Below are 26,658 nucleotides of genomic sequence, written 5' to 3'. Positions count from 1 at the left end.
AATGTTCAGTAGTGTTTGTTTGTCCTAATGGAAATTTCATGAGGGATGTTTCAGGATGCAGGCTTACAGTGCAGGTGCACACCTGCCTTGACTCAGTAGCTTCTTTAACAGCTGCCAAAGAGCCAATGCAGGTGAGAGGGTTGCTGATCCACAAAAAAAAGGCCTTATGCTGGGTCTGGAGGTGCATCATGATTCTGCTTCCGCATGCCCTTTTCCCAAACTGCCACTGCATGGGTTGAATCTGGTATAGCGTGCTGCTTTCCTTCTGTTTTCTCAAATGGATATTCACAATAAACTCTCTACATAACTAAGCTTCAGTAAGTGAGATGGTAGGGAAAGTACCCCTGTTGGAAAGCATCCAACAGGAGACACTGTCTGGGTCACTGAAAAGAAACAAACTACACAATGGATGCCAGACTGTTCTGGAGGAATTTAAAGCTGGAGAAGGTTCTTCCTTTCGTATATTAATCTTTCTCTTCCAGCATAGTGGAAAGTACCGTGCTTGCCCAAGGCAGAGTTTTGCTTTTGGCTAAGCTTTGCTATTCCCTTTCTTGCAAATTCAAGACGTTTCTCATTCAATAAATTGTGAATCCCCTTTTTTCAGTTGTGTACAGATGGGCATTTTGCTTGCAGCTTCAGCTGATCTCAGGTGAGGTTCAGTGCTCTATAATAATTTGCCTTTGAGCACAAACTAGTTCAACATCTGTCTGCCAGCAACTGACCTCTTTTCACCTGACACCATCAGGGCTGAGTTCAGAAACTTTCACCCAATATTTATGCAAAACTCCCAGGAATTTCAATAGCTTTTCTAGAGTATGGAGTTCTGCAAAAGTCCCTAAATTGGGAGTTGGAGAGTGGGGAACTACTGCATTGTGGATAATTTAGAAAAGCAGGCTTAGTTTCAGGATTTATTGTATCTTAAAAAGAGAGGTGAAGTGTCCAAGTTGACTTCTTGGAGTTGGACCTAGACTTGCAGGACTATCAGATTTTTAAGATCTCAGATTTACCCGCCTTTCTTTTAAAAGAGAGGTAAATTTCAGCATCCAAGGCAGAGATTTTATATAATGATAAATAACACTTTATTAACTATTAGGTATTAGATTATCTAGTGATCTGTTAGGGCTTCGAATTCCATGAATATGGTAGTAATGTAATTTAAACTAGTCTTCAGCCTCTGCATTTTTATGTTAATTTTTAGAATATTTGATTCTCCAGAAGCACTACATGAGATTTAACTTTGAGAGACCAATTCTTAATGTAAGCAGACTGTCCATTTAGATTGCAATTAATAGCACACATTTCTTGAGTTTAATAAGACATCTTGTCACAATGTGAAATCATCAATTTTGGCAGAACACATGGTGAACTCTCTGATTACCTTGACATCTGAACTTATCTTAAATTACCTCTAAACACTTTTGTAACTTCAGCATGCAAAAATACTGGTGTAACTCTATATTTTGGGTTTATATTCTTTTACAGTCACCAGTGCTTCAGTTAGTGAACTGAAGCAGCTTTGCCTTGTCATGTACAAAGGAAGGAGAATCCAGATTTCAGCTATATATATTTATAGAAAGGTTGAATTAAATAAGCTAAGACTCTATTTTTTTTCTATTCCACATATGGAGCTGCTAAATTGAGTAAGAAACAGTATTTCATTCTCCAAAGAAACTAACTTATTGTAATTTGTGAATTGAACACTTTATAAAAGATACTCTCTTAGTAGCCCGGAAGGATAAAGGTCTGATCAAGACTTGTTGAAGGCAATGGACTTTGGATCAGCCCTTAGAACCTATCTCTCTTCAAGAATTACAGGTTGAACCCCTGGGGTCTGGAACTTTCTGGTGTGGCAACTGTTGCTGGACCAGAGAGCCCAAGTGGCAGAGGTTGCCGGTGGCTGGGAGCGGAGCCATCTGGCAGGGCAGTGGAGCTCGTGGGGCAGCAGGGCCCACAAGGCAGCAAAGCTGGGGAGGCCGTAAGAGTCCATAGACCTGCCAGAACTCATGAGGCTGTGGCAGCGGATTGCTGGAGCTGGTGCTTGCCTCCCGTCACCTTCCCTGATGTGGCAATCTCCCTTTTCTAGGATGGGTCAGGTCCTGAGGATGCCAGATCCGGGCGGTCCAACCTGCGGAACGTAGGATGCATGCCATGTAGTGGTACCCTGTCAGCTCTAGGATATTAGAAAGACTAGGTGGGCAAGGTAATATCTGTTGGTGAGAGACACACACATTTGTGCCACACAGGGCCCTTCCTCAGGTCCTGTGTCACCAATAGAAGCTAGTCCAATTACAGATATTACCTCATCTACCTTGTCTCTCCAAGAACATAGGCATGGCGGTTCTACTGTTAAATGTCCATCAGCCTAATTTCTCCTCACTAGCCCCTATGGAAGTTCTGGATACATTGCTTCTTATTTTCCCTCACCAGCCTACAATTTATGCAGCAGACAGGTTTGCGGCACATAGATTACCTCTTGGCTTCGCAGATGTGGATTCCGATCGAGTGACTGTGTTAGTCACCCCAGGTTGGTATAAAGGCCTGTGTTGCTATTTATCAAATTCTAAGGTCCCTGCTTAAATACACCATCAGGCAAACTCCTTTTGAAATCAAGGGGGATTTATGTAAAGAACCAGGGGAAGAAAAATGCCAGGACTAAAACCTGACCTGGAAAGGAAAATGACTGGGTGTGTCTGTGTGTGTGGTAAGAAGCAGTACAGGCATTATGACCCCTTTGTTTCTTAGATTCTCTGCTGAGACTACCAGCAAGGGTGCCAATGTTTGATAGTGGTTTTGTGTTGTGGCTGTTGGTCCACTACCCTGGCTAAGACCATCAGCTCATTTTCCTTAGGATCCTGGATAGCAGCCATCAGACATCTTTTCCAAGAGGGAAAGTTTAATATTGAGCTTCTAGAATACGTAGGCATGTCTGACAACCTTGTATATGTCTGCACTACAGAGGAAGATCAAAGCTGCTGCTGTCAATCTTCCAGGGTTCAAATTAGCGATCTAGTTAAGACAGCCAATTCAAAGTGAGAGAGGCACTCCAGTTGATGCTGGTAACCTTGCTTTCATGAGGAATAAGGGAAATCGAAGGAAGAGTGTTCTCCCTTTGACTTCCTGCAGTGTGGACAGTGCCAAAAGCTGAGTTAAGGTACTTTGACTTCAGCTACGCAATTAATGTAGCTGAAGTTGTGTATCTTAATTGAACTTTGACCTGTAGTGTAGACATACCCCTTGTGTTAACAGCCTCTCAAGCTATCAGTTACCTATATTTTTGTATGTCTGAACCTACATCCCCTGTAGGATTGTAACACTCAGTGTAGTTTACATGAAAAGGAATGAAACACTGACTGTTGTCAGGACCACCAGCAGGCACTAAGCACAGTAGTAAATCAAAATCTTGCCATGTGTCAAATCTTTCCAAGATTCTAACAGGATAGGAATAAACAGTGTGAGCTTTCATGTCCGATGAGATCACATCTCGCTTGTAAAGTTCAGAAGGTGGATATAGGCCAGGGATTGTCTGTTTCAAGCCTGGACCTGAATGAGAACTATGATTGAAAGTGTCTAAGGTGTCACTCCAGGCTTACCTTGGTGTAGCTGAGAACAGAATCTGGCCCTATCTCCATAGATGTGCAAATTCTGAGCTTTAAATATACCCCAGACTGCCTTAAATACCACCCTGTCTCCTTAGCCAGAAATAAGCATGTTATCTTGTTCTGCCATCCATGTTGGTTAGTGTAGCCAGGAAAATTTAACCTTGCTTTTCTCTTCCTGTTACAACTCACTCATTTTAATACTGAGAGCAGAGAGGCAAATATCAGTTTCTTGAGGCTTTAATAGCCCCTCTCTGGGTGATAGAGGGTCAGCAAAGTTGTTCTGACGCATGCTGCTGCTATTTTGATCTAAATATTTCCCTGTTGTGATCCAGAGGAGAGATGTCAGTGTGGACAGTGCCAAAAGCCGAGTTAAGCTACTTTGACTTCAGCTACTCAGTTAACGTAGCTGAAGTTGCGTCTCTTAATTCAACTTTGACCTGTAGTTGAATGTCAGACTGGTGAGCTCAGGCCTGCTGGACGTTGTATTTCCATGGATAAGGATACTCAGTGTCTATTTTGTCATGGTAGGAACATTGGCCTGAGGTTTGTGATGGGGCAGAAGCTCTCTATATAAATAAAACTCCTCTGAAGAAGTCTTTTAATAGGTATTCTTGATTGCACCCACATTATTTGTTGGCTTGCAGTCAATCTGCAGATGCACATGCGGTTTGGCATCACAAGCATCCAGTAGACTTTTTGTCACTCATGCAAGTGACTCTGAGAGATCCATTTTAGCCCTTCATGTTGTTCTTAAATTGACTGATAATCTGTTAAAAATTGTCAAAAGTATTTGGTTGCCCACTGCTATTCAAACCTCTAATTAGATCATTATGTAGGTACATAAAATAAAAAAGAAAGTAATACAATGAAACAATTTTGAAGATTTAATCCTGTTTTAGTGTATGGGGAATCTGATCAGACAACTTTTTTAATGAGGAAAAATTTGGAAACTCATCAAACAGATTGGCTTCTTAATATACTATTCATAGCTAATTAACTTAAGGAATAGTCTGTAACTAGTTGGTTTCAAAATGCCAGATCCCAGCTCTGAAACATGCAATTAAATGTGCATAAACTAGACCACTAGCTGCTATTCTGTCCATGAGCCAGAGTTTGTTCCTCTCCTTATAATATTTTTAAATGAAAGCAACACACATCACTCATTACCAAGTAATTTGAATTCCTTTAGGAGCAGAGTTGCAGATGCATTTCAATCAGAATGACATATTTCAGATTTATCTGACTACCATGATATTGCAGTATTAGGTGACCTGGAATTAACGCAGATTTGATGTTGCATTTGTGTGGTTCCTAACCCATAACCCCATATGGGTGCAGGAGGAGCGTCTACTTCTCCTCCGTCAATCTTGCACAGAAGCTTTTTGCTATTCCTGAAGGCTCTCATTTGTGGCATTTCTTCAAAGCGTGTAGTAAGACCTATTCTTGCAAAAGTAAGTACTCCTGCTCACCTGATGATGCCTGCATTGGGCACAGTATCTCCATCCGCTCCTACTGAGATAGTGAACCCTTGCTTGGCTCCCCCATAGAGAACTGTGGCTTAAAGCCATATTTTGTCCTTCTAATAGCAGTTACAGTGGTGTTTGAGCTGTGCTAGTTTAGTTTAAGTGGTGCTTAATTTACATCGGATTTTTTTTGGTGTGGGGAGGGTATTGGTTCCTCCTGCCAAAATAAAACATTTGTTTCTTAATAGGAGGAAGAGAACTGAAGTGGAGAGGAGCTCCCTTTATTTACCACTTGAATCCCAGTCATAGTTTCTGGACACTGGTTAAAATGTATATCTGTAGGTCCTAGCTTTTTTTCCACTCCTCTTCCTTCCCATCCATGGCAATGTGGGTTCAAACGTTTGTCATTTGGAAACCTGTGTTGAAAAGTATTTAATGAGTTATTTTGGGATTCATGCCCATATTAATTTCCATTAGAGAAAGTGCAGGAAGCCAGTGATCTGTAATGCACCACTCCACTGAGTCACAATGGGGTGCTCATTGTACCGGGCCACGGACTACAGAACCACTGTGCATTGCTCTGGCAGCCTCAACATGTGGAAGCAGGGATATTTATTTGGCGATGGTCCACTGTCATTGGTCTGTAAACCTATTTCCTTGTCTGTATCTAGATATGCAAATAATCCTGCCTTGAATTGTCTTGATAGTAACTACTGAGGAAGAATGTTTATTTTCCTTCATTAATAAATGACCTTTATATTTTAAACCTTATTAAATTCTATAGGGAATGGCAAACTCTTTTCAATGTTTAACTCAACTCACCGAATCCTGTAAGAGAGAGAATTGCCTGTGAAATTCTGTGATCCTGATTCTGATCCAGTTTACAACAGTGTAAACTGGGGAGAATTCTGCTGAATGTTATAAAGCTCCAACAGTTTAAGCGACTTAGAATTGGTCCTCCTGAGTTGTTTGTATACCAATTTCTGTAGAGCCCTATGTGATAGCTAGAGATCTCTATTGGGTTATTTTCTCTTTCATTCTATAACACTTTCTTATAGAAGACTGGGAATCTTCAGTTACTGTTTCACTGGCACCCCATGGAGTTGAGCATCCAATTCCCATTTAGTTTTTTCCTTTAGAAATCCCAGCTGAAAAGTGCAGGATTTCAGCACTGCTGCACATTCTTCTGTTTATTCACAGAGCAGGAGTACCTCTTTATCCTGTCTTGCAAGCGCTGATTTAGGATTGAGGGCTTATCATTCTTCATGATAAATTTCTCCATAGTCTTTCTAAAACAGTCATCAAGGGAACCAGTTTTAGTAACCACATGACGTGGACACCTGTCTGGTAGGACCCAAAACACATCACATAGGCCACTGGTCATCAGCTAATAGTTTGTAGTCACCAGCAACCTGGGCAGAATTCCCAACCCCTAACTTACAGACAAATGGCTCCCTTCTCCAGACTTCTGAACCTCCCTGGATTCTGCTTAGTACTGCTATAGCTTTACTCTCAGCATTGTGGGAATGGACGATTGGGCCCACAGAAGTGTAAGCAATGCAGTGGGACAGTCTGAAATAGTTGGCTAAAATATGCAAATACAGCTTGCCTCCAGCCTCACAGAAGCTCTTGTTAAAGAGGGGTGGCTGAAGAGCTACATGTCCTGGTACAGTCCCTGAGTAAAAAGAGGGAAAACAATATCTTTTAACTGGATATAGCTGGTGTTGGTGCTCCTGAGAATTAGCTGAGGATAGCGCTCACATATGCGGTATTGGAGTTTTCAGGTACATATGCCTCTAGTGGGTTGCCTAGAAATATTGGTTTCTTATGGTTTTTCCTAATAAGATAGCTCAGTTTTTAAGAGGTTGATCAACCCTTGGCTCTCATCCAGAATCCGCATTTGGTAGGCATTTCCATGATCAAAATTTACAGGTAGACCAAATAGGAGAAATGTTTTTTGGGAACTTGGAATTTGACAAATTTGTATATTTTGACGTGATGGTGACAATTGTGTTTTAACAGTTACAAAGCTTTAACCTTTTAAATGTTAAAGCCTGCTGTCTTTAAATAGTCAACCTCCTCTCTCCCCAACCATAATTTCCCTTTACAGAGTAAGGAGCTATGCCTGCTCTGTGGATAAACAGAGGCACATCCAGTGGTGTTGAAATCCTGCACTAGTGCTGATTGCCAAATTAATTTAGACAATCTATCTGCCTTCTTGGTTAATAGAGTGCATGTGTTTAGGCCGTTTATTGATTAAATCTATTATCTTTGAAGTGAAAACAATTTGACCATGTGGTACTCTTTAGTTTCTTTGCACCTGTGCAGTTAGTTAGATGTCACTGAGTTTTGTTTTTGTGGTCAAGAAAGATCTGCTTGTATGGGAATGTCACTCACGCTAATGATCAGAGCAAAATATAATGAGTTCTTGTTAAGGAGCCATGCAGTTTAAACAGCAAATTCAATCAAAAATGACTTATGGCAGTTTAAAATATATTAAGACTTGTAAATTAATATCACTCATTTCTCAAGCTTTTGGTAACAGTTTCAAATAGAGTGGGTAGACCGTATAGCATATTTCAGTATGCTCAAGCATCCGCAAAGTATTGATGGTCTCTTCTGTTCTCATGCCCCCTCACTCCCAAAGCTAACAGATTTACATAAGATGTGGAGAAAATGGAAATATTTATGAACAGTAGCCATTCAGGTTGTCTGGTTTGCAGAGGGGATGAAGTTGCCAGAAATGGCAGAGAATTTATCTGTAGAGAATTTGTTACTGCAGTATAGGATGGAGAACCAGAAACTCCTGAGTTCTAATCCCATTTCTGATGTGACTCTATAGTCAAATGATACACACGGACAACCTCTCTGCTTAAATTTCCACTGCCCCTTCCCAAATATTCACTTACCTCACAGGGGTGATTTGAAGATTAGTGAAGAAGCTCAATTTTTCCCTGACACTTAGAATCTGAGATGTCTATCACTTCTGCAACTGCACTAAAATCAGTAGAGTTGAACAGGTAAAAATAAATAGATGAGTTAACATGAGCAGGCTTAGATGTTTTTGTTGTTTATTGCTAATCGTCAGCAGATGTTAATTTCACCATACAGGCACAAACCAAGGAAAACATATTTCCATCCATAATGGAAACATACAGATAAGCAAAGTAAGAAAAAAACTGCCTTTGAATTTGTGAGATTTAAGAGTACTGATTTTATATATTTTTGACATGCGGTGTTGTCAGTTTGAGTTTTAATTGTTATAAAGCTTTAACTTTTTGAATCTCAATATCCACTGTCACAACTATCTGAGCTCCCCAATAATTTCTTCTATTTATGAATATTTAACTACATAACTGAAAAAAGGCTTAAAATCTATAATTTTTCATAACTGTGGTATTAATTGCTAAAACCCAAAAAATTCTTTAAAATATACATTGATATAACCAATTGCAATTATTACAGAAAATCAAATTTTGGCATGCTTGCATAAGCGCTGTGTCATAAAAGTGAAGAGAGACTCGCTGTCTGGTAGGAACTTGGACCCTCAAAACCACCTCTTTTTTTCTGAATGGCATATTTGGGATAAAGTTGCAAGTCCAAATTGCCTATCATAGAAAATATCAAGGATACCATAAGCATTTAAGACATATGTAATAGAAAGAACTCAGAGGGAGATGCATCATATTGGCTAAGGAGAATGCCAGGAAGCTTGTGTTTTTTTTTTTGTTTTGTTTTTTTCCCCCTGAGAAAAAGGACATATGAACAGCCATGTTGGGTCAGACTGATGATCCATTTAACCCAGTAACTTGTGTTCCTACAGTGGCCAATCCCAAGTACTTCAGATGGAATGAACAGAACAGGTAATCACCAAATGACCTAATCCTTGTTGCCCATTCCCAGCTTCTAGCAAATAGAGGCTGTGGGCACTTTAGAGTAGGGGGTGAGCAAAAGGGCCTCTGTGGGCCAGATTTGGCCCACAGAGGCTCTGCCATGCCCCATACCCCCAGGCCAATCAGGGCCTGGGGTCGAGGAGAAGCACATAAAGTCTCCTCCCACCCTGCCTCTGCCCTGCAAGGAGTGCATGGCGCTTAGAAGTGCCACACACTCCTGGCAGGGTGGGAGGAGACTTTACATACTTTCCCCTGCCCCCAAGCCCTCATTGTCCCAGGGGCAGGAAGGAGCGTGTGAAGTCTCCTCCAGCTCTGCAAGGGGTGCGGTGCTTCTAAGCACTGCACACTTCTTGCAGGAACCAGGCAGGATGGTAGGAGACTTTGCACACACCACCGACCCCATCCCTAGGCCAATTAGGGGTTGGGGTAGGTGAGGGAGAGTATGAAATCTCCTCATGCCCTGCAAGAGACTCAGCACTTATAGTTGCTGCTCAGCTGGTGACTGTCTCTAAGCTCAGCGCTCACTTGCAAGGCAGGGAGTGAGAGACTTCACGCGCTCCCCCTCCTCAGGGATTGACCTGGGGGCAGCAGGGGAGAGCACACAAAGTCTCCTCCCACCGCCAGGGGCACAGGTACCTAGAGGGAACTGCCAGCTGTTCAGAACAGCTGACGGTTCTCTAGGGGAGGGGTAAAGACTTTGTGTGCTCCCTCATCCCCAGACCAATCAGGATCTGTGGGCGGGGAAGCACGGAAGTGTCCTGGTCCCGCCCCTTCTGCCTGAGGCCCCACCATTTCCGGGCAGCCCAGGGCCACGTCAAAAATTATTGCCCATTCCTGCTTTAGAGCATGGTTTTGCACTCTTACCCATCCTAGTTAATAGCCATTTTTGGACCAACCCTCCATGAACTTAGCCTGTTCTTATTTGAACTCTGTTATGTTTGCCAAAGATGTTGTGAATGCCAAGAGTTCCACAGATTGACTGTGCATTGTGTGAGGAAATAATTGTTTGTTTTAAACCTGTTGCCTATTAACTTCATTGGGTGACGCTTACTTCTTACATTATTAGGAGTATATAACACTTCCTTATTTACTTTCTACACAGCAGTCTTGATTTTTTATAGACCTCTATCATATTCCTCTCCCTCCACCTTTGTAGTCTCTTTTTCTAAGATGGAAAGTCCCAATCTTATTAATCTCTCCTCACATGGAAGCTGTTCCATACCCCTAATCATGAGCTACCAAAAGGGTCTGTTGCTGAAAGGAGTGGGGTTCAGGCCAGTGATCTTGGTTTCAGCTATAGCAATGGATCTGTATCATCTTGACAGTAGTACAGTTACAAGTTGGGGAACTCTCGCCAAATATCATAATAGCTATCCCCAGTGTGTTTCATTTCTGACCATCGATGCCAGTGTGATCACTCATGTAATGGTAGAGGCAAACTGCTGTGTGCCGTGATAAGGTTTGTGATTGTCTCTGACTTCAAAGAGAAAGCTTATCTTGTGAAAACACTCTTCATCCAGCAAGTGGTGAAAGAAGAAAATAAGATAAAGACCATTTTCTGTAAGTGATGTGTCTGTGCTGAGCAGTGGATGAGATGAGCATGGATCAAAGAAAATTAAAGGTGTGAGAAATTTCTTATGTAGCCACTCATTTTTTTTTTAATATTATACTTGGTTGTAAGACTACAGTCAGATCTGTGTCTTTGTCATTTCCTTGCAGTAACATCAGAGTTTTTTTTTTATACAATGCTGATTTTTTTCTTAAGTCCTCTGAAATGAACCCTTTCTTCCTGCATTTAAAAAAGGTATTTTTGTCATTTGGAGTTTCACTAAAGAAATTTTAAGAGATTTCAGGGAAAACACAACCTATTTTAATGTCTTTCCCATTGAGCAATGCACCAGTCAAAGGAGACTGCCTTCCCTTTATCCTCTCCAGAGCATTTGACATAGACAGATCATAAAGGATCTTAAAGTGGTTTATAAACATGAAGACATGAAACACTGTTGCACATGTCTATGAGTTGTAGAGCAGCTGGAAAGGCAGTTGGCACATACTCCACTAGTAGAGAGAGGGGAATTATTGGTCAAGGACAAATCCTACTCTTAACTCAATAGAGTAAACAAGGCCATTCTTGTTCTTTTCTTTGCAGAAAAGCTGCATGCAGTTCAGTTTATCTGTTGCCTCTCAGAAGAAGAAAGGGTTCCTCTTACGTTTGCCACATGACATTTTTAATTAATAATTAATCTTTTAATTCCTGGAGGGTTGGGAATCCTAGTTTGCCGAAGTCTGCCAGGATCTGAATATGTGGCTATAGAGAGGAGAGGTCTGCCCAATTGGTTGCTTAGACTAGTAAGCCATCTCTGCTTTTAGTATTAATAGTCAATCATAAGAATGAAGACTGGGTTTATGAAAATGTTAGGGAAGAGTGTCTTGACGTGTCCACGCACGCAATCACAACCTCCCCTCCGCCCACAGGATTTCCCTCTTTACTTGTTGTGGAATGTTCCACAGAGGCAAAAGTGGTTCATCCCAAGTAAAACGAAAGTCATTTTCAAATTTGCTAGTGTCTTGCTTAGAAGAGAGACTGACACACAATGGCTGTGTCTAGAGTGGCAAGTTTTTCCGCAAAAGCTTGAATTTCCGCAAGAACACTGACGATCTCATGTAAGAAATCAGTGCTGCTTGCGGAAATACTAATCTGCTCTCATTTGGGCAAAAATGTTTTGCGCAAAAGGGCCAGTGTAGACAGCTCAGATTTGTTTTGCACAAAAGCGCATCTAGATTGACCACGGATGCTTTTGCGCAAAAGTGCTTTTGCGGAAAAGCGTCCGTGCCAATCTAGACGCTCTTTTCCGCAAATGCTTTTAACGGAAAACTTTTCCGTTAAAAGCATTTGCAGAAAATCATGCCAGTGTAGACGTAGCCAATGTGTTAATAGAGCTGTGGTTGTTAGCCCCCCTCAGTCATGAGCAGCCCCTCAGCATGATGAAGCTGTCAGAACTCCCCTTACTTCCTTTGCATTAGTTCTGGGTTGCGAGACTGCAATATTCTTGCAGACTTTCAGATGGCCGTGTGTGAACTCCAAGTTTCTCGGTCCAGATCCTGGTCTGTGCTACTATCACCCTGATGCACCCCTAATGCAAAGCAGCCCCATAGCTGGTGTGGCTGACCATGAGAGGTTCTTTGCAATGTAAGGGCTGTTATAGCAGTGAAGAGTTTACACCCTCTCCCTTCCTGCAGCAATTGCAGGTGATATAGCTGAGATGAGAGGCATGGAAAGAGCATGTTTATACTCACTTGTACCCAGCTACCATATAAGCCTCTTTGATCCCTCAGCATAAGCCAATGGCCCCATCCAGCTCACAGCTGGGACAGAATAGGGGGAAGACAAAGGAGCCACCTCTTCATTCTCCCCCCTGAGTTACACTGTGTGCTCACCTGCTTCAGTTGGGCTATTATTTCCCACTCATCTCAGATTACGTGCTGGAAAAGACGTTTCCTTCACCTCAGAAGGACGCAGCAGGCTGGTTTATTTCAGACAGATTACTCTCTTTATAGGACTCTTCTCAGAAAAACATTGTTTGGATTTCATTGACCCACTTGTTTGGGGACTTGAAAAACTGTTAGAAAACACCACTGCCTGAAATTCAGTGGGCTTTGTTCCACAGATCTGTCTGCATGCGGCACAGTCTTTAATACCCTCAGATATTCAATGAAGATAATATTGTTTGCTACATTTTTCCACACAGTGCACTGTTATATCTCTACAAGTTCATGCTTCTATACAAAGGACTAAAATAAACCAGATGATGAATAACCAGAGACAGAAACTTGCATTATTGTTTTCGTTTGAGACTTCTGGGGAAGCCTGCCTGTAGTCTCTGTGCATTAGGAGCTGACTAGTTGCTAGCTTTGCTCCATTTTACACTGGTATTAAAAGAACTGACTGAAGAGGAATTACTCTTGTTATATCCCTGGGGGAGGGAGAACTGGACTTCCAGTGTAACTCACGGCTGCTTTCTTTTTCTTAACCAATTATCCATGGTATCTTCATACATTGATATTGATACAGTTGGTACATTATACTCATGTCTCCTTTTTATCTGGAATGCTTTCATTGCGAAAAACTCTTAAACTGAAGCATGGAATACTTCATAATAGCATGCTCTCCCTTCTTAGCAGACTGCATGGCTATGAATTGCAATTGTTCTATTGCTCAGTTTGGTAAAGCAAATAACTTTTTCATAATGGCTTTGGGGGGGATATTTTCATTATTAAAATCAAAGTTGTTGCATGAAGGATCGGCTTCTGGTCTGTCAAGTAATGCTTTTGTGGAAAATAATTTTCCATGTCTTTCATATTGGGAAAATTTCACAACAGTACAAAGGTTTTAAATATAGGATAGAACCAGCTTTGTCTGTCCTTTCCTGATCTGGGCTGTTATTCGTCTGATTTTATTTTGTCTGCAAGTTCTTTTGAAGTATGAGGGCTGTTTTAACAAGGCATAATGCTCAGTTTGCCTACTTCAGAGAAAAGTGGAAAATGTTAAACTCTGACTATTGTTTCTTTATGAAAGGAATACAGTAAAGCCAGTAACAGATCTGTCATATGACAAAAGGCATAACCGAGCCCTAATTTTGACCTTTACACAAGCTTTTCCAAGAAGGTTGCAGTGGAGGACAAAACAGAATGATTCAAATACCTATTAATGTTAATGAAAGCTAAGTCTGCTAGGTAAAAATGTTGAACTAGACACAAGAATGTAAATACATAGTAGCATTGTAAGAAAATAATATTTTCTAGCACTGTGACTTACTAAAAGTCATTTAGGAGAAATGGAAGGGGGAGCAAACAGAGGCTTAAACTGGGAAGCTTGTTACAACCTTAACCATGGAAAGAGATACACCTTCCGGTTACCCAAATTAAGGAGGTTCAAGTTTATCTGTGATCTGTGGTTTGGTTCCCCCGCATGCCTGGAGCACCACTGCCGGCTCCCTGTTGCTGGAGGAGGGAGAGAGTCCTGAGTGTCTCAGGTTGGATCCAGGCAAGCTGCAAGCTGGTCTGGCCCAGGGGAAAGAGAAAGTGGCTCTGCGTGCTGTTGCTCCTCCTCCCCCTCAGCTTGGGGAATGGCAGAACAGCAAAGCGCTTGTCTGGAGGCATTTCTCCTTCTGCTCCCAGTGGGGATTGTGGAGCTACATGTGTTGCTGGGAGAGGACACCAGGTAAGCACCCCACTCCCGTCTCCCTCACAACCAGACTCCATAGTCCCACCCCCAGCACGCTCCTGCACCCTCCCTCCTTCTCAGACCCTGCCCCCCAATGACAATTTAAATATAATGCATTAAGGATTTATGTTATGACACAGACAACTCTATAGTGGTTTGTACATACAAAGCTTTAGTAATATACTTTATTTATTCTTCATTGTGGTGAACATCCATGGTCCAGAGTTCAGCATAGTTTATTTCCCAATGTTGCTGAATTAAAGAGGTTCAAATTAGGGATGTAAGCAAATTGTCAACTACTTGCTCCCTCTCCACCCCTTTCCCCCCGGCTGTATGAGAGAAAGCAGGGGGGAGGGGATACTGGAGCTGGTGCTGGGGGGAGACAGCTTAAAAGCCACGGTGCCACCTCTCCTCCTCCTGCTGCCTCTCTCGGGGAAGGCTGCTGCCGGAGCAGCTACTGCTGGAGCAGCCCCTGCCCACAGCCAGCCGGGCCACCGCAAGGAGGGCCTGCTGAACTCGGCGCAAGCTGGGACCAAGCAGTCTTGGCTCGCGTATGTCTGGGATCGCTGTGCCTCTGCATTTAAATGTAGTAAGAGCTGCCAAGCTTTTACTACATTTACAATGCAGAGGCACAGCAGTCCTGGAGCAAGCCTCCTCTTATTGAGTAATTGTGTAGTTGATACAATTTGTATCGACTTACAGGATTAGCAAAGTACCCATTCCTTAACATCCTTTGTTCAAATCTACAAGAAGACTCCATTCACTTTAGTATTTTCAAAGCAATCTTGTTTGTTGTAATTTAGAGTATCTGCTACTTAACCTACTCTCCTCCTCAGGACTTGTGGGTTTATCCTAATCTGCTTGATACTAACACCATTCCTGTGGGTTTTCTCCTCACAGACATCAGTTAATTCAGTCTCCGCTCTTGATTTGTCTCAGAATAGTGCTTTTAGCATTTAATTTTCAACCCTATCATTACCCCTACTAAATCCATACTTGAACAATTAGCATATTTTGTAGAGTTGAAAAGCTCTTCAGTGGGTTTTAGAACCTTATCATCCTCAAGTACACACACATTCATTTCCCTTACTGATGACTCACAGAGTAGTGAAAGTTGAAATGAACTGATGAATGAACAGAAAACACTTTCATAAAAAGTCTGCAACCAGACAAAGGGACTTGATCATTCCCAGTACAGTGAGACTGTCTCCAGGATGAGCCTTGTTTTAGGTTATTGCTTTAAAATCTATCCAAAGGTTCCAGAAGCATTTTGTTTAATCACTATTAGGCACTTGCTTTCTAACGTGAGTTTTTATAAGGGAAGTTTTATGTTTTAATATTTATTTGTGCCAAATGTGTTGGGAAGGGCAACCAATTTAATACAGATACTGGCAATATTTCTACTTCTCTTTTTTTAGGGCTTAATTCCTATCCTATAGGAATCTCCTACATTCTGAAAAAGCTAAGGGACATTGTCTCCCAACAAACAGGAGCATTAAACTCTCATGTAGTGCTGATTCTTCTGCCTTACAACCATATGCTTAGGCTAGATTTGTTGAAGATTTGGACTGTAGTCGTTCCTCTGCATTTTACAAGATAAATTCCTGAACTCCTGTAATTTCTGCCATAGAATGTGTATTCATTCCAGATAAGCTAATCCAAGAATATGCTTTAACTATGACAATCTGCAGCACAACACAACCTAATTTCTGCCTCACCGTGTTTATGAATTTTGTTGGAATTAGATCCCTGTCATCCAAACTTCAGAAGCAAGTTGGGTTTTGTAATTAAACCTTGCAACAAAGTAGTGTCCCACAGCATGTAGCAGACGTGCACAGTATGTAAAAAGTGATTCAGCTTGATCAAGATGGTTGTCGTACACTCTGCTTTTTTAAAGTGTTGAGAACGCAGTGCACTAGAAGTGGTCCAATGGACACATACTGTGCATAGACTAATAGATGGGAGGAGCTAATAGAGAGAGCCTACTTTACCAACATGTATTTTTGTTCAGATTATCATGCTTTTAAAGAGTATTTAATTTTTTTTATAAAAGACAAATCTTGCTCAGTGTTGTTTTCTTTTGAACTTCACTTTAAAAGAGAATATAAATCACTAGAAAATGCTACTTTAAAAAGCCACTCAAGTTTCATAGCAGCTTCAAGTAGCCATTGTCAGTAACAGGCAAGATACCCAAATCTAACCAGAAAGATAAATATCAAGGGGAACTGTAGCTCAGCTTGCCATATATTTAAGCCAACAAGACAAAATAGGTTACAGAGCACATACCTATTCTGGGTTTATGTATAAATCTAGATGACAGAAGCGTCATGCTTCAGGTGAAAATAGTTTTATGAGCTTTCTTATTGCACGTGTGTACACACAGATTAGAGAGAGGTTTCTGTGTTGATAATTATACAGATAATGGCAAATGACAGTCTGTAAAAAACGTTTAGGTTGATGAAAAAGTGACTAAGGTTGCATGGAAGTTTATGAAAGTGAAATGCCATCTATTCATAATAAACAGAGGGCCCAATCAGTTGAAGAATTCCGTGTGAGAATTCCCATGAGATTTAAGAGGTTAAGATATCTAATAAATTAGATTTCTGGATATTTTGAAACCTTCTCTTAGGAGGAGCTTTTTTTAACTTAATTATCCTTCTGGGCATTGTGTTTTTAGGTTACTGTTGACTTCCCAGAATAGCTCCCTCTTTTCTTAACTTCCTGAGCCCCATCAGATTTCTCCAAGTGATTATGATGATTTAGTACTGTAGAGTACCACATACTTTGTATAACTTTGATAGGTGGTGCCAGGGCTTTATTAGTTTTTGTACAAAGTATATTCTGTCCTCGGTGACTGCTGTTCTCAGCTATCCTTTAGGGCAGTGATTCTCAACCAGAAGTATGCATACATCTAGAAGTATGCAGAGGTCTTCAGAGGGGTATATCAGCTGCCTAGTTTAACAGCAGGCTACATAAAAAGCATTAAAGTCAGTACAAACTAAAACTTCATATAGACAATGACTTGTTTATACTGCTCTGTATACTATGCACTGAAATGTAAGTACAATATTTATATTCCAGTTGATTTTAATTATATGTTAAAAATGAGGAAGTAAGCAATTTTTCAGTAATATGCTGTGACACTTTTTTGTATTTTTATATTGGATATTGTAAGCAAGTAGTTCGTAAGTAGGGCTATCTAGCAGTTAATAAATTGTGGTTAGTCACATTGCTAAACAATAATAGACTACCATTTATTTAAATATTTTGAATATTTTCAATTATATTGATTTCAATTACAACACAAAATAAAAAGTATAGAGTTCTCACTTTATACTTATTTTTTATTACAAGTGTTTGTACTGTAAAAAAACAAAAGAAATGGTATTTTTTTTAATTCACCTAATACAGTTATTGTAGTGCAATCTCTTTGTCATGAAAGTTGAACTACAAATGTAGAATTATGTACTAAAAAACCTGCACTCCAAAATAAAACAGTGTAAAACTTTATAGCCTTCAAGTCCATTCAGTCCTGCTTCTTGTTCAGCCAATCGCTAGGGCAAACAAGTTTGTTTACATTTACATAACTCTACATCTTCTTATTAACATTTTCACAAAATTGTCACAGGCCTTTGCATGGCACTTTTGTAACTGTCATTGATAGGGTAACCAGGTGGCTTAAAAAAAAATACCGGACACACTTGATCTCAGATGCGGGGGGGACCCGCCGGGAGGGGAGTGGGGCTGGCTGGGAGGAGGTGGGGGGGGGGGGGAGTGTGAGGGAGGAACAGGCTGGTGGGAACCAGGGTTGGCGGGGGATGGGGGAAGATGGGGGGGGGGGACTGGCCAGTGGGAAGCAGGGCTGGGCAGGGGCAGTGGAGCTGGCCAGGGGAGATTAGGGCGGGGGGGAGGGGGGGGGAACAGTAGGCGGAAAACAAGGCTGTCTAGGAGGAAGTCGGGGGAAGCGGGTCTGGGGAACCAGCCAGTGGGAAGCATTTTTTTAAGTGAACGGTGATTAATCAACAACCCTATCTTTAAGTGAGGTGAAACTTGAGGTACACAACACAAATCAGCCTCCTGCAGAGGGCACATGGTCTCAGACTTCAGAGTTTAAGGTCAGAAGGGACCATTATGATCACCTAGTCTGACCCCCTGCACAATGCAGGCCACAGAATCTCACCCACCCACTCCTGAAATAATCCTCTCACCTATATCTCAGATATTGAAGTCCTCAAATGATGGTTTAAAGACCCCAAGATGCAGAGAATCCTCCAGCAAGAGCTACATGCTACAGAGGAAGGCGAAAAACCTCCAGGGCCTCTGCCAATCTACCCTGGAGGAAAATTCCTTCCCAACCCCAAATATGGCGATCAGCTGAACCCTGAGCGTGTGGGCAAGACTCACCAGCCAGACACCCAAAAAGTTCTCTATAGTAACTCCTACCATCCCACCATTGGCCTATTTACCACCGATAGTGAAAGGTCAATTAGTTGCCAAGATCATGTTATCCCATCAAACCATCCCCTTCATAAACCCATCTAAGCTTAATCCTAAAGCCAGATAAGGTCTTTTGCCCCCTTCCCTTGGAAGGCTGTTCCAGAACTTCATTCCTTGAATGGTTAGAAACCTTCGTCTAATTTTGAGTCTAAACTTCCTACTAGCCAGTTTATATCCATTTGTTCTTGTGTCCACATTGATATTGAGCTTAAATAATTCCTCTCCCTCCCTGGTATTTATCCCTCTAATATATTTAAAGAGAGCAATCATGTCTCTCCTCAGACTTCTTTTGGTTAAGGTAAACAACCCAAGCTCCTTGGTCTGGAAAGGGTGAAAGCTACTGCTTTTGTGGGGCACGTTATCTGCAATTATTGTATAATCGGCTTTCTGACATATTGGGGCCCAAATTTTGGCTCTGAAATGGGGAACCAAACTGCATTGTGAAGGAGGTGGTAACTTCAGAGGCCACAACCAGGCATAGCACCCTCCAGGCTGGGGGGGGGAGAAAGATGGGAGTGGCATGGGGAGTTCTTCCAAGGACCTCCTGCTACACCTTGTGAAAAGGTGCTTTTCCCCACTGCAGTCTCACAGGCACTTTCTAGTGGGTGTGGGGATGCAGGTCAGGACTTTCCTAGACACACCTGAGCTATGTCTACACTGGCGGGTTCTTGCACAAGAACAGCTGTTCTTCCACAGAGCATCCGCACTGACCGCCCGCCCTTGCGCAAGAAGATTTACAATAAAGCGTGATAAGAGAGGGCTTATTGCGCAAGAGCTACACTCTTTTCTAACAAGTGTAAGCTGTCTTGCGCAAGAGCTCTTGTGCAAGAGGACAGTGTGGACGCGCGGCAGGGGTTTCTTGTGTAAGAAAGCCCTATGGCTAAAATGGCTATCAGAGCTTTCTTGCCCAAGAGAGTGACCACACTGCCATGGATGCTCTTGTGCAAAAGCACATGGCCGTGTTGACGTGCTCTTGTGAATGGGAAGTTTACAAGTACTTGAAGTGTACGTTGCTACAAACTCCTCATCAGGCTCATGGAAGATTTCAAAGTTCATGGCATATGATTCAAGTTAACTGTTTTGCCATCTAAAATATTGTCTTATGCCCAGGATCTCATTGAGGTCAAATGACTGACGTGCTTTCCAAGTTTTATGTTTATAAACATTATGGATAAGAATCATTTAAGTGCATAAGATATTTAGGATCCTAAGTTTCAGTTTCAAAAGTGACTTAGAATCCTAAGTCTCATTAACTTTCAATGGGACTTTAGCTAAGTGCTTTTTAAAATAAGACTCGTGCTCCTAAACCACTTTGGTGCTTTAACAAATTGTACTCAATATATTATTGACATTATTTGAAGAGGGCTCGCATGAAATTTAAGGCAATGAGAGGAGTTTTGGGAAGGACAATGAGTTAATGGTCAAAACTAGGCTTTTCATGGAATTGTCTCACTGGCTAGTCCAAGTTGGGTAATAAAATGGCAGCGGTTCACCCGGGTTAGCCTCTGGCAGGCCGCCTCCACTATAGTTACCTGTTCCTTTGCAGGTATGGGAAATTGCAGCTCCTGTTGGCTGTGGATTGCCGTTCCCAGCCAATGGCAGCCACAAGAAGCAGCACAGTCTGGAGCATCACTTCCAACACTCTCATTGGCCAGCAATGGTGATTCACAGCCAACATGAATTGCAATTGCTCGTATCTGCATAGGCGCAGGTAAATATAGTGGCTAACCTTGGGGGAAGTGGTTCTGGCTCATAGGCTGGTATTTGCCCACTCCTGGCCTAGCCTATGGAGATATAGCTACATTAAAAGGAAAAGCAAAGTGGCAGAATTTAAAGAGAATTCTTAGAACTTTTCTTATGCAGAGCCTCAAAAACAGGTATTTTTCCAGTTTCTCAGAAACACTGTCTCTGCCAGAATGTCTTTCTGCAACTCAGAATGAGGTGTAACTTGCAGTGTACTAGGAAGATACATATTTCTTATGTCTGGGTTTGTATCCCATTGCAATATTCCACAGGGACAACTTTACTCAAGGAACACATGGCATGAGAAGATTATCCTGCAGATAAATGAAGGAAGAACGTATGTTTGGGGGGAAATAAAACAGGAAAATCTGAGTGCTCTGTTTTGAGACCATACTGGTGACAATCCATTCTACATACCTACCCTACCTTTCTGTTTAGCATCACAAATCAAAGACAGTTGGCCCCTGGATTTCTGATAGCGATGTACCAGATTGCAGGAAATGAGGGATTTGTTTCCCTAACTGTTTTCAAAATTGTCTGTTAGCTTCCTAAATCATCTTTCAAAAAGCTATTCCATTGCCATGTGTAGGGTTGGCTGGACTCCTAAATGAGAGCAGGCCTGTTCCAAACTATTGCACAGATCCTCAGCTGGTGAAAATTCACTATCCGCTCTGACTTACAGGTCGGACCTCCCTGATCTAGGACCCGAGAGGATCCAAAGGAGGGAATTTGCTGGATCAGTGGAGTTCCCCTGCCACCGTTCTCCCAGCCCACTGTACCTCCCTATGGCTGGCTGTGCTCCTGCCCCTTTGCCACTGCTCTCCAGCCCTGGCCCCGCTGGCACCGGCTGGCTGGGGCTCTCTGGGGACAGAGCTCCCCAGCCACCGCTGTTTCTGCCCTGTCGAGCCCAGGCTCCCCAGGGACAGGGCTCCCCAGTCGCTGCTACCCTCTGCTGCTGCCCCACCCATCCAGGGCTCCCTGAGGATGGGGCTCAAAGGCCCTGATGCTATCCTGCCTGGCTGGGGCTCCCCAGGGATGGGACTTGTGACAGAGTCCCCACTCAGGCCCCTTGGTTTGGGACACCTGGTCCACGAATCAGCCAGAGACACTTCTGGTGCAGTCACCCATCCTTTTATTGTTAGTTCCCACCACTATCTATGTACAAAGCTTACAGTCAATTCAGCCAGCTCCTCCATCTGCCTAGGAGTGCACTCAGCCACACCTAAGCTCCTCCTTGCCCCCTCCTGGCTTCCTTCTTTGCCTTATATAAGCCTTCTTCCAGTGAGGCCCACAGCTGTTTCTAATAGCCCTTCAGGCCTGTGCTTGCTCAGCTGTGGCCATCAGTCTCTTCAGCCAGACTACAGTGGCAGAGCTCTGGCTTAGCCAGCAGTCTGTCACAGGCCCCCTGGCTGCCGCCATCCCTGCTGGTGGGGCTCCCGGCTGCTGGACTCATGGCCAGCTTCCCCTCCCGGGTGCAGGGCTCTCTGGTCCGGCAACATCTGTGGTCTGCTTCAGTTCAAATGGTTAAGTAGGACAGTCAGGCAAGAGCAGTGATTTTTGGGGGAGGGAGAAAGGAGAAGAATTGGGAAGTTCGCAGTGTCTGGTCTGGCAGGACCACAGATATTGTTGGACCAGAGATTCATGGATTTAGAAGGTTCAACCTGTACTTCAGCTGAAGATCTGGCCCAAAGTATTGCACACTTTTCCAAGAGAAATGTGTGTACTTCTGAGCAGTTGAATCTTGGGAGAGGGCATATTTTGAACAGATTGTATGTCTCCCAGGATATGTCTGCTGACGTTATTCCAAAATAACATAGTCCGTATCTACACAGCAAGCAGTTATTTTGACATGATGTTGAAATAATATCGAGCTGGAGGACTTCTTACTGTAACTCCTGTAACCCTCATTTTACAAGGAGTAAGGGAAATCAGAGGAAGAATGCTCAAACTCGGACTTCCTGCTATGGAGACCTCACCAAAAGCTGAAATAAGCTATTTTGAATTAAGCTACGCAATAGACGTAGGTCAAGTTGGGTAGTTTATTTCGGCTTCAGCTCTGCTGTTTAAATGTGCCCCCACAGGCCAAGGAATAGCTGGGTGAAAAGGTTGATTTTGCTAAACCAAAATGCTGTTTTCCTGATAAGGAGTTTACACCTGTTGTGCTCAGATATTTTGAACAATCTGGCACAACAATTCTCTTACCCATTGTGTTCCAGTTAAGTGTATTTTAAACCCTCCAATCCCCTAAATACCTTTGAGTAAGAGAAACTATGAAAGGGAGATTTTTTGTATCATTAAGTGAATTGTGTGATTATTTAAAAAAAATACATTTAGATGGATCTTTGGTAATCTCCTGGATTATAAGAAGTGTGCAGCTTGTTCTGTTACCGATAAACCATCCATATTTCTGGCATAGGGCACATAACTATATCCATTATTAAAAAATTCTCATAAACCTTGACTTTCTCTAGCCAGCTTTTAATTCTGGCTAGCTGACAGAAGTGGCTAGTTTATCTTTGAACAGCAGGGCTCTAATGTTTCTGTTCAGTGCATCACATTTCAACACGCAGCTACTTATCAGTGGCAAAACACAGACAGAGCTTAATCCAGCTCTGAGATTCAGAGATACAGGTTCAATCCAAACATGAAGTTAAATGTAGAGATGATGCTTCCCCTTCTGCCCCTAAGATCTAAACTGAGCTCCTCTGAAGCAGATTTTTTACAGTCTCATTCATATTTCAAAATCCCACTATGGCTATTGGACTCTCAGTATTTTGAGTGCAACTTTACCAGACAAAGAATCCCCAGTGTTCCTAATATTCAGAATTTAAGGACATGATATAATGGGCCAACATAATTCAAGTATGTGTTTGCAAAATGAAAAATCCCAAATGTAAAATGCTCTATAATTAGGAGACGAAGGTCCAAGGTTAAGGAACTTTTGTGACCTGGGCTCAATTCCCTACTCTGCCACAGACTTCTGGTGTGAGTATGGACAAGTCACTTAGCCTTTCTGTGCCTTGATTTCCCTGCATCTGTAATGTGGGGTTGATATCACTCCCCTACCTCACAGGGGAGTTGTGAGCATAAATACGTTCAAAACTGTGAGGTGCTCTGACAACCATGGTAATGGGGCCATAGAAATGTGTGATGAATTCAGAGAGGATGTTTTGGATCTTGCATTTTGACTGTACCATAGAGGAGTCTTATCTGCTGCATTGTGCACCTGAATGCTTAGAAAGATTATTGGTATTAACATTTGTAAATCCTTCTCAAAATCTGTCATATCCTAAAAATTAATTGACCTGAACTCTTGACATGTGAGGCTCACTCTGAAGGCATCAGAGTGTCCTAATAGAGGCGTGAAATAAAAAGGCAAGTACTGAACCTTTTAACAGTGGTTATGCATACTTTCTTAGATGGACAGTCACTTGGCTGTCCATTCCTTGAGTGAATATATGCTTAAATTTAAGCACAAATTGAAGTGGTATGCTTAATAGGTGTAGACTTTAAACTGCTGCAACGTCCATAGGAGTTGAGCTACAGCAGGTTGGTTGGGGCCCAACTCTAGTTTCATAGGCATTCTGGCAAGTAATGAGTAATTATTGACAGACATTTATTTTTTTTTCTCTTTCTGTAGGATTTGTGTGTAATCTGCATTAAGTGCTAACATACTGAAGGACATTTGTTCGCCTCAGAAGGGCTTCATATTCAAGGATCATGGTAGACAGCTTAATAGTACCTTTGAGGTAAGTTGTACAATAACATTTTTAATGACTTCTTACGCTTCTGCCACTCTTTTGATTAAGTGCTGATTTGACTGTATATCTGCAGACTTTTCAAGCAAGCATCATTTTAATTGTTTGGGCCATTAGTAGCTTAGTGCAAAGTCCACTCCAAATGGTTAAGAACAACAATCAGGAAAGGGTAGTGATTTTTGGGAGGAGAGGTAAAAAATTGGAAAATTCCTAAGGTACAGCTAGACTGCAGCTTTTTTCGATCCTTTTGTCGGAAGGGGCTTTTCCGACATTTGGCCCGTCTAGAATGAGGAATACAGGGGCTTCCGAAAGAGTGCATTTGCTCTTCCCGGAAAAAAAAGCGGAAGAGCAATGCGTCCCTAGACCTACGGTATCCTGGAAAAACTCTTGTAGTCTAGCTGTTCCCACAGTGCCTTGATCCTGTTCCAACAAGACTTCTCTTCACCTTGTGTCAGTGTGTTTGTGAGATTTCTTGTAATTTGCAGCATTTTTAATACCAGTTTTGATGAGCTCTAATGACTCCTATTTATAATAAATGCCTGAAGAAGTGGGCTGTGCCCATGAAAGCTCATGATACCATCTGCATGTTTTGTTAGTCTTTAACGGGCTACCAAACTTTTTGTTGTTTTTTAAGTTTATCCTGGACAGACTAACTTGGCTATCCCTCTGAAACTTTCAAAAACTGTATTCTTACATGTTGACATGCAATGTATGCATTAAAGTTATATGCTCTTGGAATGATTTGCCTTCATATTCATGTATCCCAAAATAGCAACACCGTGTCTTTAAAAGCGCCTGCTATTTCATGAAATAGCAGGTGCACTATTCTGGCATCCACGAGGGTTACGGGATTTGTTGGAATAGTGCCTTATTTTGAAATTTGGCTCTGTCTACACAGTACCAAATTTCAAAATAAGTTATTTCGACTTAGACTCGGAATAAGCTGCGCAATTTGCGTAGTGCCAGTTGTATAGCTTATTCCGATAGAAGGGTGCTGTCTAGACGTACCCTTAGTTAGGAATGACAGTTGGGGCATTGTGGTTTTCCTTTCATTTGTGAGAAGATGGACTGGAAGTGACACCTCAGGTCCTACCCTTCTCTTTTCTAATGAATTTCAAATTTGACCCAAGCTTTTGGACCCACATCCAGACCTGCTTCAGTGTTGAACCTTTAGCTGCACTAATTCTACACTGCAATGGATCTGCTATATACTGCAGTCTGTAACAGTACTACTTTTTCTGTGAACACTTCTCCCAGCTTACCCTGTCTCCCCTCCCCCCCCGGACATAGACAAACCTGGAGCCCCCATGCTCAAGGAAGTCACTCGCTACGATCATGGCCGCTAGCAGCATAGGAGATGGCAGTGTCCTCAAAGCTTATACTGTGAGGAGATAAGCCCTCTACCCCACCATAATGAATAATACGGGAGAAACTCACTGAGGAATCCTTATCCGTGTTTTTCCGCCCCTTGGGTTTTCTATGGGGAAGAGGCTCTTGGACAGTGCCAACAAACCCTTTTGGCATTTCTCTCCAGGTAAGAGCAGTCTTGTCTTCAGCCAGAAACCATCCAAGTCATACATTTTTATGTGTGTTAATAACATTGTCTTTAAAAAAAAGTGGCATTGCCATTACAAGAAAGTATCACTGAATATTTTGCTGTATTTTCTACCAGGATGTTTTGGTTTGACATATGATAGATCCTTACATACTCCGCTTTGCATGTTGTGCCTAATTTTGATGTGTACTCCTTTTTTTTTCTTTTTTTTTGCTTTGCCACATATTTAGAATGTCTATAACAAATCATCAGAGCAGGAGAAACCAATGTTTGTAGTTTAGCAAAGGGGTACTCAAACTTTTCCTTTGAGCTCCCTCCCCGATATACAGGCAGTCCCCGGGTTACGTACAAGATAGGGACTGTAGGTTTGTTCTTAAGTTGAATCTGTATGTAAGTCGGAACTGGCGTCCAGATTCAGACACTGCTGAAACTGACCGCCAGTTCTGACTTAAATACAGAATCAACTTAAGAACCCCAGGCGTCCCCAAGTCAGCTGCTGCTGAAACTGATCAGCAGCTGATTCCAGGAAGCCCGGGGCAGAGCAACTCTGCCTGGGGCTTCCTGTAGTCAGCGCTGGTCAGTTTCAGCAGAAGCTGACTTGGGGACGCCTGGGGCAGAGCAGCTGGGGTGCTGCCGGGTTGGTCCAGTAGTGCCCAGAGCGGGCGCTGCAGGACCAATCGGCAGCGCCCCAGCTGCTCTGCCCCAGAGTCCAAAACAAAAGCCTGGTCTGCTGGGGGGGGGGAGCACACTAGCTGCGTCCCCACCCCAGCAGACCAGGGACACGGGGAGCAGAGCCGCAGCGGCAGCGGGGTGCCGCGCCTCTGAGTCTTTGCTCTGGCAAAGCCTCAGAGGCGAGGGACCCCCCCGCGGTTGCGGCTTCAGTCCGGGAGCCTGTGATCTGCTGGGGACCGTCTCCAGCAGACCAC

General features: G+C 42.5%; 1 protein-coding gene across 1 annotated transcript in view; it reads left to right on the top strand.

Moving 5' to 3' along the window:
- The window catches only part of THSD4 (thrombospondin type 1 domain containing 4), a 687,220-nt gene that overhangs the window by 13,147 nt on the left and 647,415 nt on the right, over positions 1-26,658 (top strand). Inside the window, exon 2 of the mRNA XM_075897743.2 lies at positions 24,060-24,168. Coding sequence (XP_075753858.2) covers positions 24,140-24,168 — 29 coding nt within the window. The 5' untranslated portion in view covers positions 24,060-24,139. The remainder of the gene's footprint in view (positions 1-24,059; positions 24,169-26,658) is intronic.

The sequence above is a fragment of the Pelodiscus sinensis genome, chromosome 14 (assembly GCF_052426305.1).
Source record: "Pelodiscus sinensis isolate ZL-2025 chromosome 14, ASM5242630v1, whole genome shotgun sequence".
Lineage (NCBI taxonomy): Eukaryota > Metazoa > Chordata > Testudines > Trionychidae > Pelodiscus > Pelodiscus sinensis.
The sequence above is the reverse complement of the archived record's forward strand: the minus strand, read 5'-3'. Positions and strand labels throughout refer to the sequence as shown.